The sequence below is a fragment of the Suillus fuscotomentosus genome, assembly GCF_016647785.1.
Source record: "Suillus fuscotomentosus strain FC203 chromosome Unknown F5891scaffold_1, whole genome shotgun sequence".
Lineage (NCBI taxonomy): Eukaryota > Fungi > Basidiomycota > Agaricomycetes > Boletales > Suillaceae > Suillus > Suillus fuscotomentosus.
In genome coordinates, this window is record NW_024539513.1 from 2,372,475 (window position 1) to 2,387,839 (window position 15,365).

The 15,365-nt window shown below is 47.4% G+C and overlaps 7 protein-coding genes across 7 annotated transcripts; 5 read left to right on the forward strand and 2 right to left on the reverse strand.

Annotated features, from left to right (window-relative positions):
- The first annotated feature begins 1,730 nt into the window (after window positions 1–1,730).
- F5891DRAFT_1273284 (cyclin-domain-containing protein) lies at window positions 1,731–4,342 on the forward strand. Its single transcript, XM_041370127.1, has 4 exons — window positions 1,731–2,253; window positions 2,306–2,816; window positions 2,868–3,564; window positions 3,614–4,342. The coding sequence occupies exons 1-4, from the start codon at window positions 2,019–2,021 to the stop codon at window positions 4,025–4,027; spliced, it is 1,857 nt and encodes a 618-aa protein (XP_041234396.1). The 5' UTR covers window positions 1,731–2,018; the 3' UTR covers window positions 4,028–4,342.
- Window positions 4,343–5,248: 906 nt separating this feature from the next.
- On the reverse strand, window positions 5,249–5,761 carry F5891DRAFT_28586 (uncharacterized protein). Its single transcript, XM_041371204.1, has 3 exons — window positions 5,711–5,761; window positions 5,440–5,644; window positions 5,249–5,379 (listed from the first exon to the last, which is right to left on the reverse strand). The coding sequence occupies exons 2-3, from the start codon at window positions 5,546–5,548 to the stop codon at window positions 5,285–5,287; spliced, it is 204 nt and encodes a 67-aa protein (XP_041234397.1). The 5' UTR covers window positions 5,549–5,644; window positions 5,711–5,761; the 3' UTR covers window positions 5,249–5,284.
- Window positions 5,762–5,834: 73 nt separating this feature from the next.
- F5891DRAFT_937328 (uncharacterized protein) lies at window positions 5,835–6,161 on the forward strand (the record flags this gene model as incomplete). Its single annotated transcript, XM_041374093.1, has 2 exons — window positions 5,835–5,898; window positions 5,962–6,161. 2 exons carry the CDS (start codon window positions 5,835–5,837, stop codon window positions 6,159–6,161), a joined length of 264 nt encoding a protein of 87 aa, XP_041234398.1.
- F5891DRAFT_29118 (meiosis protein SPO22/ZIP4 like-domain-containing protein) lies at window positions 5,924–8,466 on the forward strand. Its single transcript, XM_041371228.1, has 18 exons — window positions 5,924–6,123; window positions 6,183–6,258; window positions 6,311–6,370; window positions 6,425–6,475; window positions 6,536–6,585; window positions 6,633–6,731; window positions 6,792–6,846; window positions 6,896–6,933; window positions 6,980–7,162; window positions 7,210–7,231; window positions 7,290–7,393; window positions 7,450–7,534; window positions 7,603–7,654; window positions 7,710–7,745; window positions 7,796–7,956; window positions 8,020–8,075; window positions 8,136–8,386; window positions 8,444–8,466. The coding sequence occupies exons 2-17, from the start codon at window positions 6,198–6,200 to the stop codon at window positions 8,334–8,336; spliced, it is 1,314 nt and encodes a 437-aa protein (XP_041234399.1). The 5' UTR covers window positions 5,924–6,123; window positions 6,183–6,197; the 3' UTR covers window positions 8,337–8,386; window positions 8,444–8,466.
- A 67-nt stretch (window positions 8,467–8,533) lies between these two features.
- Window positions 8,534–10,383, forward strand: F5891DRAFT_1180389 (uncharacterized protein; the record flags this gene model as incomplete). The annotated part of the gene is made up of 12 exons (XM_041365924.1): window positions 8,534–8,751; window positions 8,802–8,842; window positions 8,891–9,193; window positions 9,249–9,292; window positions 9,339–9,641; window positions 9,693–9,720; window positions 9,771–9,790; window positions 9,841–9,895; window positions 9,941–10,029; window positions 10,081–10,148; window positions 10,201–10,291; window positions 10,357–10,383. The coding sequence occupies 12 exons, from the start codon at window positions 8,534–8,536 to the stop codon at window positions 10,381–10,383; spliced, it is 1,287 nt and encodes a 428-aa protein (XP_041234400.1).
- F5891DRAFT_28880 (WD40-repeat-containing domain protein) lies at window positions 10,327–12,524 on the reverse strand. The gene is made up of 5 exons (XM_041371222.1): window positions 12,205–12,524; window positions 11,515–12,153; window positions 10,940–11,463; window positions 10,709–10,889; window positions 10,327–10,652 (listed from the first exon to the last, which is right to left on the reverse strand). Exons 1-5 carry the CDS (start codon window positions 12,448–12,450, stop codon window positions 10,488–10,490), a joined length of 1,755 nt encoding a protein of 584 aa, XP_041234401.1. The 5' UTR covers window positions 12,451–12,524; the 3' UTR covers window positions 10,327–10,487.
- Window positions 12,525–12,774: 250 nt separating this feature from the next.
- F5891DRAFT_937579 (uncharacterized protein) lies at window positions 12,775–13,611 on the forward strand (the record flags this gene model as incomplete). The annotated part of the gene is made up of 1 exon (XM_041374109.1): window positions 12,775–13,611. A coding segment is annotated over one exon (837 nt), but the record flags the coding sequence as incomplete, so codon positions are not given.
- Window positions 13,612–15,365: the final 1,754 nt, after the last annotated feature.

Consider the following 15,365-nt stretch of genomic DNA (forward strand, 5'->3'; position numbering starts at 1 on the left):
CCGGATCAAGTTACGTTCAATTAAGCCATCGCCTGGCGCTGCGGCTGGCTTGATATCGAAGAGAAGTGATATTAGCGTTTGACGACTGCTTACTACTTACCATCTTTGCTAACCGCCGCCCACTAGTACCTGCCACCTGCCTCAGCTTCATCAATCAAGCGAGAACGTATGTGCTACATTAGCCAACTCACGCCCCAAATGTAAAACAGCCTTCCGTGACGAACAATTATTTGTACCCTCACGTACCTTAGCCACAAGGTGTCAATAGTGAGAAAAGCCCGTGCACTGATCCCGTCTCCCTGTATCGTGTACTAAGTGGAACATGGTCGAATTCTCCTGAAACACTCCTGAGAGCCACGATTCGCTAAGCTTATAATTACGGACAATGGGCGGCGTGGCTTGGCCTGGCCTGGCCTGACGCGGCGTTGTATATCTTATATTAATATTATCTTATCTATTTTATTTTTTCAGGTCAAATACTGGTGGCTGTGCGCCACAAGGCACCCAATATGAAAACAATGCTTTTGTTGAGCCTTTGTAGTAATCTTATGATATTTCACTTTGGGCACGCGTGGTTGACCAAGAAGATTCGTATCGCTACTCGGGGCTTTGACTGTGAGTGTGCGTGCCACGGCATGCTGTAGCTATCTTGGTGCTATCCATAAGTGATTTGAATCGGATGTTTTGTTGTGGAAACGGCATGGCATTACCTGGCCCTTGATCAAAAGGTGGTACTCCATGTCACATTGAACCTTGCATATCGATATTATATATTTTCCTAGTAGAAACAGCCAAGGGGTTAATTCTGCCGCGAGCGTTTACCATGACATTCTGACATCTCAGTAATTCACATCCATTTCAACCTCCACGTTACCGTAAGTTACCTCTGCCAGAACTTTTTTTTTTTCATGTTGAGGAGGACCCCCATTTTTAACACAAAGGGTAATTGGTGTGTCCAGGTTGTGCTGTGCCCGATCGACACAGCATCCGACTGAATCACGGGAGAAGGGTGACTGTAAAATTAATAGAAAAGACTGTTTTGGATGAACCAGGTCCGGAAACTTACCGCCTTTGAAGGTAGTATAATCACTTTCCGAAGTCGCATGCCATTGCTATGGATCGTTGGTAGTTTCTCAGCAGAAATCTCACGTCACAGCTAGAGCACCGCGGGCTTGATGAAAACATTGCTTGGGTTCTTACCTGTACTATTGATTCTCGGTGCAAGAAATCTGATAGATGATTACTCCGCACAGGTTAGCCTAACAATGTAGACTTTGGATTCAGATCGGCGACAAAGAGCATTCAAGTTGTACCGGAGGCTGTCATAATTATTTTACAAAAACACCGACTTTTAACGAAATTGCCGCGTGCCGAATTGAGTAATTTCTGCAAAAGAAGTGGAACAGGACGCCAAGTCACGTGGTGCCGAGAAGGGGTGAAACCGAGATCATGGCCAGTAGTATGAACAAAGGAGACGATGGAGTCGAGTCGACCGCGGTCAGTAAATTTTTATAGTGAGTATTGAATGAGTTCTGGAAGTTGACAAAAGCGGCAAAAAGATGGTCATGTGACTATGAGTTACTAAAAGAGGAAAGTGGTTGGTGGTAAGGCTATGGGGAATCCCTGGGGATTCCCCCATGCCGTTTATGCCGATGAAAATGTTAGTCAAGTAATTAAGGTTAAATCTGTGAAAATCAGACAAATTTGACGGGTAAGTCAATCTTAACAAAAAAACGTCCAAGATCTAACGGAGCGCGAACTGTTACTAAAGACTACGAAGCGGGCTCGGAGGCGCTACAATTTTGTAAGTTCTTCCAATTCAATCAACTCACTTCAACCCTTAGCATTCCGGGTGGCTAGACACGGTATCCCCTGTTTTTGTCTCTAAGCGGAATATGTCAACCATGTCCGCCAATTTTACACCTCCAAGCAATACATACGACATTTCCTTTTTATATATCTTCATAATCCCGACACCTCTATCTCTGGTCCTCCCGAACTGAAGTTCTCTTCTCCTCATGGCCCTTTATACTCCACCATCTCTACCTTTAACTCCCTGCACAATGGGCTCATCATCACGTCCCTCACTCCCCACTGAACTCCTAGCCACCTGGTCAGCTTGGCGTCCTTTGGGACAGACAGGTCTTCTGACTCCCCCAATGTCAGCTTCTCTACCAAGGCTCGGTGCACCACAGGTGACGTCCTTGCCCCCCATTGCTCACTTTGATCGTCAGGTATCCTACATGCATCCCAGTACGTGTTTTTTCGCTCTTGTTGTCACGATTGGTTTTTGATCTAGTCAAAGTAACACCTCCGCGTACTCAGGACGCGTCCACCTGGTCGCGACCAGTACACGTCGCGAACGTGTCACCTGAACCGTTTGTGCACGAGATGGACCAGCATGTACATCCCTTTCAGCAAAAGCCTGCTGAAGATGTCCCTCGGCCAATTGATTGGTTTGACGACTCTTTAAAGAGATCGTCACATTATATCGCAGAGAAAACTTGCGAAATGATATGCTACCTATGGTTCTCTGTCTCACTGTCGAGCTCTACATCTACCCAACCCCTCACTCCTCCCTATTCCCCTGAAATTCCTGCCGCCACCTCCTCTCTTCAGCTTGCTGCAACACCTACCTTTGTGTCTTTCATGCAGAAGTTGCTAGAAACTACCCAGGTCAGCCAGTCGGTGATCGTCTTGTCTCTCCATTACATATGGCGACTCAAGGAACGTAACCGTTTCACCGCTGGTTTACCGGGAAGTGAGTTTCGCATCGCAGTCGCCGCGCTCATGATGGCAAATAAATTTCTTGACGAGTGAGTTCAATGTGCCTATTTACGTCATTGTGTTCTCAAGTATTATTCTAGCAACACGTACACCAATAAGACTTGGTCGGAGGTTTCTGGTATCGAATTGGCTGAAATTTCCCGAATGGAGAAGGAGTTTCTGATGGGAATCGACTTCAATCTTTACATCTCGAAGAAAACGTATGATTCATGGATGCACTTATTGAGGGGACTTGTCCACGCCAAAGAAAGGGAGTGCCGTAGATGGCGTCATACTCGCACCCGGCATCGGACGCCTCGTTACAGCCATACTCAACCGATGTCCGCAGCACCAATTCGTTCCTACAGATGGAGGTGTCACTCGACATCGCATCGGGCACGTTCAACCTCGCCTGAGCAACCCGTTCATCCTCGTACATATTCATCCTCTTATCACGTGACACCATCCAATCCCGTTGTCTCGCCGTGTCTTGCACCCGGTTTGAAACGCTCGGCTGCTGATGCGTTCTCACCTACTTCGTCATCGTTCCACGAGTTACCGCCCTTGAAGCGTCCCACTGGCATGACTTTGCAAATTCCGGAAACCAATTATCCAGCTGCCCCTCATTCGGCGTCACCAGTTGAATCTCTGCAGTCCTTCGCCAAGATGTCGTTATCATCAGCATCATCGCCACACTCGGTACGGACCGCACAGTCCAATCAGTCGCACAAAGGCGATACACGCCCGCAAACTCTGGTGGCTGCGTACTGTGCGGAAGGACCCGTTAACGTCCCTCAAGTATGTGCTTTCACCCTAATCCATAAAATTTGTCTCACATTCGTGGTAGAACCTTTATTATTATTCGCTTGCTGGGTCATCAACTGACTATGCAGCGGAAGAGGAAAGGGTCCGGCGCAAAGCCCGATTGCGGTGCTATCAGCCTCAGCCTTCGTCTGCGCCATCTAATCCGCCCCCATCATACATGCCACAGAACATTCAGTCCGAGTCTGTCAGCCCTTACGAAATACATGTGGACGTGCGAGCGGTGCCTCTTCCTCACCTACATGATGCTGTCTGGTCTCGTAAGCTTGCTCGTCCTCCTTCGTATGGCGAAAGTTCTTTGCAATTACCTCCTTTACGGGAAAACGCAGTTCCGTCGGCTCCTTTCGCCAACGCAGGACCACCTGGCGTCCATTTTTACTCAGCTTCTAGTCAGCGGGAATCACCCGTATATCCTTATAATTGGTCTTATGGCAGATAGTCCTACTCATTTCTGTTTATTGCACACAATTATTGCATCTCATCGGTTCCCCTTTCACATCGAACCTTCAACTTACTTAGCACTTTGGCCATATCATTTCGTTGCACGCAATATCATTCATTCATTGACACTGACATACATTCTCGGCATTTTCATTTGTATTTCACTTACATTTCCACGTTCTGTTAGCAGAGATCAAGAATTTACATTACCCTCATAGTTAGCTACTACTGTACGAGAAAGAATGATAAATCGACCATACTTCGAACTTCCGACTTCCGAACTCGTCGGAACTCGTGGGATTACTTATGAACCAATTACAAGCTATATGATATGAACCTGATGTGATGTACTTATCAAGTCTACTAACAACGGCAAGTTGGCAACTGTGCTGTTATTGGTGCGGCCTGACAGATCTATGACCGAAACAGCCTAAAATTTCGATGCCAATGATCTTCCGAGTCTGGAAGCGCATGTGCGCAGAAGCCATCTTTTTCCCGCATAGGTCAGTGAGAAATGACGGTATCATGCCTGATCATGCTCAGTTCCGCACTCCGCGGTCCACCCTGTCATCGGAGCCCTGTTACAGATCGCTCGCAAGACTTTTGATGTCCCTGCTAAAAGTACGAGTTGATCTGCGTGGATATGTCACGGATGGGCTCCGTGTCCGTCCGACACGTCCATTTCCCATTACTTTGTGCCCCTATGTCCTCATTGTTAACAGACTCAAGTTCTGGAAGTGGTTCTCACCGTAATGGAACGGTCCAGCTCAGAAATAGGTTTGGCCGGGTGTGACGAGACAACCTAACTTCATACGAGAATTTTTAGCGTTCATCCCGGAGTAGCCCATCACTGCAACCAGAATGGCATGTGTAGGCATCTGAATGTCAATGAATCAGACGGATACCGGTCTGATAGATACGCATGGATCTTTTCCGTCACACAAAAGCATCGACGGTTCATGTCGGACTTGTTCCTTACCACGCCTAGTAATAGCGTGTAGGCCATTTGGAGTTACATTTGACAGATTTCGACGCCTGATACAAATGCCATGTACGACTGCCAACTCACAGGTTAATAATGATGGCCTTCCGAATTATTTGCGGGGCCAGGGGTCGGTTTCAGTGTCTGATGAGACATATTTTGATCTCAATTGAGCCAGGTTGGAGGACAGGAAAGCCTGGGTGAAGAAGTAACCGGATAACAAACCCGTCACTAAAGACAAGTTCGTTTCGATTCGATCGAATTTCATATCAGTCATGACTTAGTATGGGCGATGATTCTTGACTCACAAGCACCACTGATAATAGTTTTATTCCGGCCAAAGCCCATAGATTTGGAGCCTACTAATGCTGTGACGCAACCATTAGTTATCGGACGTGTAAGGGACATGGCATAATATCAAAACTTACCTCCTGCCAGGCCCGACGTCAAGCCAGCGAATATCCCGTCTCTGCGAGCCTCCTGCCAACGATATACCATCATTTCAACGTTCCAAGCAAAATAACACGAACCCTCCATGCGGCCGCTTTGATCTCATCCACACCAGGCTTGTGATCCAGCTCCATTGTCTGTGTTTGATCGTGCAGCAACAAGGCGGCGGCCGTAAGCGAAATTCTAAAATAATTTTTGAAGGGGTAAACTCGAAAAAAAATCAGAAAAGGGTCCAATGAGTTAACCGACCGGATTTGGAGTTACAACTTTGATTTGAACGCGTTTTGTCACGCCACGGGTACGCGTTACGTTGTGACGAGACGCGCTTCTACGCCTTTACTCCCGTTTTGTTATCAGGATTCAGAATAGTGTTATGTCCCCTGGAGGGAAGAAGAGTCGGGCTCGGAGTCCACAGGAACTTTATGACGAAATAAAAGGTATCAATCTCCGGCTCCCATCAGACGCATTCATACATCTAACGTTTCCCACTGTAACCCAAGAACTCTTGATCAAGACAAAACCAAAGCTAAAGGACGGAACTACCAGGGATGAAACCATAACGAGGGAGTTACATAAGATCGCATCGCTTGCACAGACATTCACAGAACAGCGCCTAAAGTTGAGCAAAAAGAGCCAGTTATCAGATTTCCTTGATCAGGAAGGTTCGTATCATTTTCGGCATCTGTGCGAACAAACATGAAACCCAAGTGTCTCGCTTTAGGTGTCAGCCTGTGGAATGCGTCCGGTGCGGATCCGTCAAGGCTCTGCACATGACAGCCGCGTTGTCGTCGCCGCTTGTATGCTTCTTTGTTTTCTATGATTGGTCTCACTTTAATCCAGGCTTGCCAGTGCGGCTAGCTGGATTTCGCCTCATGGAAGCAGGGTTAGAACCTAAGCCTGGGACTGAAGGTTGGGAGAAGATCAGAATTCTTGCGTGATTGTCGCTCATTTATGTTCTATCAGCATTATTACATATTCTTCAAATCGCGAGTAAGACTGGCGCAACCCTGTCCGGTGTGTTTTGAGCCCAATATCTCGTATCTCCAAATATCAACATTGCGGCCACGGATCCAGAACTCGGCCACAATGACACTGCATCGGGCGTGCTGAGTTGTGCGGCGAAGGTGATATATCTTGCTAGTGGTGGTTCGTTATTAATTTTCTCTCAAAGTATGAAGAAGCGCTGAGAAATATTGACGACACGAGTGGCACAAATCAGCAAGCCAGGGCATGTGTTACAACTGTCTACCTCTCAACTAGAATGGAAGCAGTGAGGACTCTAATCCTCGTGATGTAGAGGCGTTGATATATTTAGGACCTCGTGAAATAGGCTTGGAGGGAAGGAAATGAAGGGTTAGCGGCCTTTATGGCTGACAAAGTCACAGGTTGTCCCTGAGTCCTTTTTGATATGAACCGCTCTGATTGTCCTCTTAGAGAATGACGGACGGCTCGTGCTCCTTTCAAATCATGACGTAAGTCCTATTCAGTCAACAAACTTCTCATGGTAAACATTTTCAGCGAGAGACGCTGGCGACTAAGCTTCTTGACATTGGCAAATCACTTTTGAGAAGTTGCTATCAGGATAACAAATTGACACCAGAAGAAAGTAAGGCTAACGAGGCTATTCGATGGATGCAGAAGGCTTTTTCCGTCATCGAGCCTCTGGATTGTACGGCCAATGCCGGGCTCGCTGAGCTCAAGGTGAGCACTTTCAGTCAGCTAGTCACTCCTCATTGAACTCTAGTCAGAGATCGGTTCTCAGGAGTCTGGGTAAGTGAACTTGACTCCATTCTCCAACGCAACAGGGCTCTGATCGGCCCCCTATTAGCCCGTGGCTACTTCTTGTCATCATCCCAGGATCCAGAGAATTTGATCAGAGCGGAAACCGCGCTAGAAGAAGTTATTGCAACTATCGATTCTTCTGTAGACAACGTAAGCACAGTACTGCCAGTGACATGCTCAAGCGGCATTTACACACGTTCCTGTAGGTAAGCTCCGAATACCAGCAACTCCGATGGATGAAGTTGGCTGTCATAAAGCGGCGGAAAGCTGGAGATACTGTTCTTCTTCAAGGTGAACTTTCCTGGACCGGCATCTTCCACATATAGTGGCGAGTTGGCTTACTCACGTTCTTTCATTAGCTTTACAAGCCATCATTGACAACCTGACATATTCAGAAAGCAATCTTACCGAGTGAGTTTATGGGAATGCTGTAATATGTTCCGTTTCCTCATATCACGTTTCAAAGTGTCCTACAGGAACTTCGGACGCTTTCTCAGCATCAGTAAGTTGTCCGATACGGTGCAGTGTTCTTTTGATTCAATGTGGGCGTAGCCAATTAGTCACGAGTACAATTCAGTACTGCCTTCATCGTGCCTTGCAGTGCTCTTGGAGCCCAGACGCCGTGGAAAGGCTTCTCATATCCCTCATATTCCATTGTTCTAAAGATGACAAACACGACAGAGCCATACAAGATCTGCATGCATCTTTCAAAGGTAGGTCTTGTTCTAACTTTGTTGTCGTACGGCTTTGTGCGAATTACTTTCCTTTCTGTGTAGAACTACGTGACGTGGAATTTGAGCTTCTCAAAGCTCCGGCCACAGCTTGCATCACTGTGCGTGGTTGCTCCATTCGGCTCATTGAATTATACCGGAATTTTCAAACATTTCTATAGCTTTTATGGCAATACGGTGATCGCCATTACCATGCGGGGCGATGGAACGAAGCTGCGGATTGGTTCACCTGTGGCACACATTCTATATTTACAAGTTTAGGACCTGTCAGCAGCTCAAAGTGTTTTCGGAAGGCTGCCCTAGCGCATCTTAAGCAAAAGGACTACGCTCACGCGGGGTCCATCATCCGCCAGCTGTCCTGACACAGAAGCCACGACACAATATGTAAAGTTTCTTATTGCGGTTTATCAAGGTCTGCAAGGGGCATTGCCTCATAGCGTGATTTTATCTCATTTTATTCTAATTTCAGGACTGGAAGACGAAGGTATCTCCATTCTGAAGCACAGCTGGTCGCCTCTAATCGGTCGGTCACTTATCAGCGATAAATACAATACGCAATATGGTTCACGCCGTGAACTTCGATCGCAAGATGATTTTATTGGCCTGCCGGCTTGCACATGACTTGGACATGAAAAATCTTCTTCTAAACGTGCTGAAGGCTCTTCTTGAAACGTTAAACCTCCGAGAGAACGTGGGGAACAGCACTGAAGCCATGACATTGGTAAGATGTATTATCAGGCTTATTGTGAAACTCCTTGGAGAACCTGCTGCCGATTTGTGCGTTTTTGTGGCGTCGAGCACCGAGATACTGGCTGAAATCGTATCAGGAACCGTTTAGTGGCGGCATTACTTCACCACCTGAACATTGGTTGGTCGAAATTTATGGAACCACTCACGTATTCTAACACGGTGGTAGCGGTGACTGTGGCAGAATCCTGTGAACAGCCAGCCATGCTTTCAAGAGATGTATCCTGGCTCTGGAGGACTGCATATAATTGTGCTATCCAAGCTTGTTCCGATTGGGAAGACAGAGAAGATCAAATATCTGACATCTTTGACGCAGCGAGACGAGTCAGTGACTTTCTGACGACTATTCTTCCTGGGGTTAATCAGATCACGCAGCTTCTCGAACTCTACACTCTACACGCAACTGTAGACGTGGACCAAGCTATCTATATTTACTTGGTGAATGCCTCATTTGCATCCGCTTCGGGCCGTGGTACGTACCCTCAATCCTACCTGGAAAACTACGGCGGCCATAACCATCTGCACAGTTATGTCTTTCAGACGTTTGCGGTCGCAGACGGAATCGATTGATGTACAGTCAAGATCCTCCTTCGAAACCTTCTACTGATTTATTTCAGTCTGGAAAATACCGCGATTTGTTTAACAACATCAATCAATCATTACAACGTATTAGCAAGGTTTTGCGAGAAGAGAAGGTATCACAAGAAGACCTTCCTCGACTTGAATCATCCTTGCAGATTTTACGAGTTTTCATAGTCGAAGTGGCATCTCACCTGTCAGATTGGACCACGGTCTTGGCCACCATTGAGGAACGTTATAATTCCCTCATTTACAGGTCAGACAACTTATTCTACATGCAGGAAGCATCTCGCTCTGATCGCGATTCGTTGGAGACGTACGAGGCATTCGCGGACGCTCTAGTGAGACACAATAGCTCTTTCTGCGCATGACTTCTTCAATGTTACTCCTAGTGGGAAGACAAAAACTGTCCCATACACGGTAGATATCATTTTCAACTTCGCGATCAAATTCATGCTAACCAAACCTAGTCCTTTTCACAGCGCTAGAGGTAGGTCCGCGCGGAAGTCGTCAATTCCTCAACTTGATTATGCGTTGTAGGCCACACTTCATGCGTGCTTGGCCCGCGGACACTTTTCTTTGGAGAAATTTGCTCGTTGGTTACGAGCGATGTGCATTATACTACTGACAAGAGCGACAGGAGCCGATCGATCCAAGGCGATTAGATACGTGGATCAAGCTATCGCTGTCCTGGAGGAGCACGGCGACGCTAGGAACGGCGGTGAACTGGTAAAATTCCGGTCTCGCAGTGTATCCTGGCTCACTTATTAATACGGAAAGCTCTATCCTCTGGACGAGCGTCAGTGGCTTCTGAGCACAGCGTACAACACTGGCCTCGAGTGTCTCCAGTCAGTGAATATCTCATGGGATGTATGCTGACACATGATTCATCTACCTCAGTGCGTCCATGGTTGATGAAGCAAAGCGTTGGTTCGAATGCTCCACCATTATCTGTCGCTTCGTTCCCGATGGTCGGCAACGTGCAGAAAAGGTAGGCAAAATACAATGTGAAATTAGACTTTACCGCATCCCGCAACAGATATCGACAACCTATAGCGACCTCTTAGCACGCTACCCGACTAGATGAAGCGATTACATGACCATCAAACAGCTTTAACACCGCGACTGTGTATTATTATGTGTGTTTGTTCTTGTATCTTAACAAAGACCAATGGACTTTGCATTTTTTATTGCTGTGAGAAATGACGCAGCTGATAGAGTAGTACACGACCGCGAGTGTTGCCAATAGCCAGATACTCGCTCTCACGGGAGAAATCGACAGAGGTTACATGTCCGAGAGGGGTACTTGACGTGGGCCAGTTCCCAAACGCTGTCAATGATGGGCAATGGACCTATATGCAGGAAGTTGAATGAATGAAAGCTTGGGAAAGATGCAATATTGACGCACCATCCGCATCTGATCTTTTTTATCGTTGCTTGCGATAGCAAGTAACTGGGAGTCATGATTGAACCGCAACGTTGAGATACTTGTTGTCAAGTTCCCAATCGTCTTTAGAGTCTTTGGTTTGCCTCCCTCAAGATCGATCGTACTCTCTGCGTTGTAGACATTGACCAAACCTGTATTTGAACTTGGGGCCATTTGTCAATGGGACACCCGCCTCACAAAATGAAAACGTACCCAACGGTCAGATATTTTCCTTGGCTATCTCCACCAAATAATCGACTGCCGAATCCGCCTTCATCCTGCCATCGTTTTACGCATTTGCGCTGGCCAATATTCCAAACATAAACTTGTGAATCTTCCGTCAAGCCCAGAAGCTCGCCTGCTCCGGCCTTCGACCACCACAGTGACTTCACATTCGTGTTTGCCTTGAGTTCGCCCACGACTTGCGCTGCACCTGACCGCCAATCGACAAGATGAACCTGGCCTCGCCGTCCTGCAACAGCAAGAATTTCTCCTGTCGGATTGAAGGAAGAGATCTCCATGCTCGCGCCCTGGTCCCCACGACCCGAAGAGAATGTGGTACCCCATAAACCTCGAGGGGAGCGGTGGGACGCTCCAGACTGAAGGTCGTACGTATAATAGAAAGGTCGTGGCCCAGTCATCAATATGGACGTGCCGCTGGGGTGGAAAACGGCATTGGTGATAGGAAGTGATGGGACGTGAAGAGTTTGGGCATGAGGATTTGTGAGGCCATCGATCTATCGACCGAGTTCAAGTTCAAGTACGAAAACATGAGAAGTAATACTCACGTGGAAAAGTCGCAGGCGGCGGTCTGCACTTGCAGTCAAAAGGACGGGAATGTGAGGAGAAGGATGAAATGCGACCGTTTGTATTTCGCCGTCCGCTGGCGCAGCTTGATTAGCATCTCGCAATCGCTCAATAGAAAGCGTGCTTGGGGGTATAGTTCTTGACTTGGCAGTCGCCAAAATTCCAGCCGTTGATGCCAGTAGCTCCGGCACAACATCCTCTCCACTCTCAGATCCAGAAACCGATGATCGTCGTCTCTTTCCACGTTCCCTTTTCTTGCGCGCAATGGATGCCCAGTCTGGAGTGGGATTTATGTGCTCGAATTGCCTGCGTAATCTGCGTTCGTATTCGCGTCCTCCCACTGTATCATCAGACGGCGCATCGCGCAGTTTGCGAAGACGGTTATTTGATGCGAGTGAGACCTGAACGTTTACATCGTCTGGGTCTGTCCATGCGGGAGCTTTTGTTTTTTGGGGCTGCTGGGGAATTTCTTGGTGAATAATGGAGATTTCTTCGTCTTCATCACTTTCTGGAACCTCCGGTATTATGGGTTCTTCGTCATCATCCGCATCAGACTGTACATGGTCTTGAGGACCTTGGCTAAGCTCGGATAGTCCAGCGTTATCGTCCACGAAAAAAAGCTATAGGTAACGTGAATAATGAAGGGTAAATCCAAGTAGTTCTGCACATACATCCGAGTCGAGCAAATTTTCAAACTCTCGTCCTACTTCATGTGGCCCATCCTCTGCTTCCTCATCGGACACAACCAAAATTTCCTTCCCAGCCTTCTCAGGAGCATACGGGACGCCGAATAGCAAGTTTTCGAGACGCCTCTCCTCGTCGTCTTTACTGGTGTCATTGCGCAGGTCAGCACCAAGCGGGACTATTTTATGTTGTGGTTTTCCTGTCTTTTGACGTTTCCGAGGATTTTTGACCATCGTGACACAATGTTATCACTAGTGGTAGTGGTAAGGCTTGGTGGATGTTGTGAGCAATAACATTCATCGAAAACCGGGTGGCTGTGTAGAACTTAACGATTTCTGCCATCTACCATCAATCAACATCAAGCGCTAGTTCGCCATCGTTCTATATACAGGCTTGAATCTGATCATTCGCCGCACATAACTTTCAAATCTATATGGAACCTGTCGAGGATCAGAGTTCTTCGCAGTCAGGTGCGGTGGCTCCTTTACTGAGATCGTCATCAGGCATGTATCACGATCTCATCAGGTTGTCTTTACCCGGAACCAACTGAGTATCAACCGTCTGTCGCGGATGTCCTACGGTTAAAACGGTACCTGCAACGCAAGCTTCCTATGGAGCTTATTGAGAGGATTATCGACGAGGCATCTTACTGGCCACACAGTACGCTTTACATCGAGCGGCCTATCACCGTTCCACTTTACAGGGAAGGAAAGCGTTCTGAAGAAGGGATATTTATAAGGACGCTCCCTCTTGGCGTTCACGGTACTGAGGGCGAATTCAGGATCCTCGAGAAAGACTTCGAGGCCGATGGGGCAGCTTGGGAGAGGAAGCTGCTACTTGGCGGACGAGACGACACCTTACCATCCGCGCCGATGCTATCATCGCATCCGTGCAGAAAGATAGAGTTCCAGAATTGGACTCATGATCAAAGATTGAGGAAGCAGTTTCCTCATACCTTCACCGCATCATACGTATGGTGCGATGTCAGCATAGAGAGATTGGAGACGCCCATCTCTGACACCATCGAATGGCCGGCGCGCTTTCTTTTCAACGAGTGTAAAACAGAACTATCAATTATCCCACAAGACACCGGGAGTCCATTATTTCCCCTCAGCACGAAACTCTCAAAAAATCTCGCGGCAAAGACCTCGGGATCAGATCACACCATGTTTTGGCACGCCAGCGATGCATTTGACAAGGATGCTGACGGTGACTGCTTTTGGCATTTTCTTGACAATACCTTTGACAGGCAAGACGCCAAGACAGCAGAGGTGGGGAAAATGGTGCGCAGCTTGCGAGTAGGAGATTGCATGTCCCTGTTTGCTCATTCTCGGTTTCCCAACTCTGAAGGTAAAGTTCATCAGGCCAGGGTCAGTGTGTATTGGGCTGTGTAGCATATCATAATATCCCCCCCAATTCCAAAGCATGTTGTACCTGGCAGATGTACTACCTCCTTCAATTTTCTGTTACTTACGAGCCAAGCTCATTTACAGCACTTGCTACGCTATAGAGAAGAATCTGTTCACTACAATTTCCACACGTTATAGTGTATCCATTCCATCCTACGACCGTCGAATTAGTGCAGGCAACTTAATTGGCTGAGCCCCTTACTGCAGAAACCCTCCGTATGACTCAAGCCTCCGATGCAACTAATGCAATTGAACAGATTATGATGAGAGCAAGACCACATTATCTCGCTCTCATCATAATCTATTCAGTTCTAGGGACTCCGAGTCGGAGATATACTCAAGTCTAGCGAAATCAACAATTCAAACACAACTTTGAAGCTTCCCAGTTGCCAGTGAATAATGACTGTGTCGCAGACATTGTTACAACTAAAACGGGTCTTGCGACCCAAGCTCACTACGTGACAGGATTACCGACGAAGCATCTTGCTGGGCTAGCTCAGATCAGTCTGCCTTGAACGCTCGTCGAATCAGCATTCCCATGTGCAAAGACAATATGTTGTGGATGGCATACACATTACTTCTTAAGTGGACTTCACGGCACTGAGACAGACTTCCGACTGGACTACAAAGGTGTAGTAGTCACTGCAGACGACCCATCATGCATCATGCCCCATAACCACGGTATCACATCCCTTCAGAAATATCGAGATACTGCTTTTAAATTGATAGCAAATACTGGAGTCGGGGACAGATGATGATGTATGAGGTTAGCTTAGGGAAGTTGCACTAATAGAGGTCTGTCCTCACAAAGTAATGATTGAATGGCCAGCGTGTCTTCTGGTCAAAATTTTCGACCCCAAGGCCGCCATTTCAAGTGTTCAAAGCCACGACATCAGACTATTCGTTCCTCCCGATCCGATACTTCACAATATTGATGCTGTGACGCCGAGCAGGACGCCAAATATTATAGGACACCATTAACGTTGTCCGGCACTTTCTCAATTCCTGCGACGAAGAACCTGCAGAGACCATTACGAGATATGGTCGTGGCCTGCAGGCTCTGAATGTACAGTTGTCACGCAGTTTGCAAGCAGGATATTGTGTTACCCTGCAGGCTCGAATTAGTATTGTCACATTGTTCCTTATTTGGTGCCGTACGCATAACCAAAAGGACAAGATCACGATATGACACCACGGCGCCTAACGTGCGGCTGGAAGATGATTCAAGCGATTTGCCAAGATGTCTAGCCGCATGAATGGTCTGAAGATCCGGGCTGCGTTCTTTGACAAGCATTAGGTACGATCCACACAAGTCAAGGGTCGAGATCACTAACAAAGGGAAACATAATGGTTTCTCTTGAAGCGACTCGTGAGACCATGATCGGCTTGGCTGTCTGTCAGAGTACTTGATCGCGCCAAGAAACCCACGACGGCCCTTGCATTAGCACAAGACTTCCTTTGAGTACTGATCTTGGAGTTGTTGTGCACAAACCTAGTCCAGGTACCAGACGACATAGGTGACATCCGCGGTATTCACGGATGCTCCGTAATTGAACCGCACCAGCCATTTCGTAGTAGGATACTCCGATATGTAAGCAATACGTGGTTGTCGGCAGGAGGAGCTATAGTCACTAGGCGGACTCCATGCTGTCCGGCGAAATCGTGCAACCTGCAGAATTAGCCATAGACAAATCATCCCACTCATACCTGTTTTCCGTGAGAGATGACGATTCCTTCTC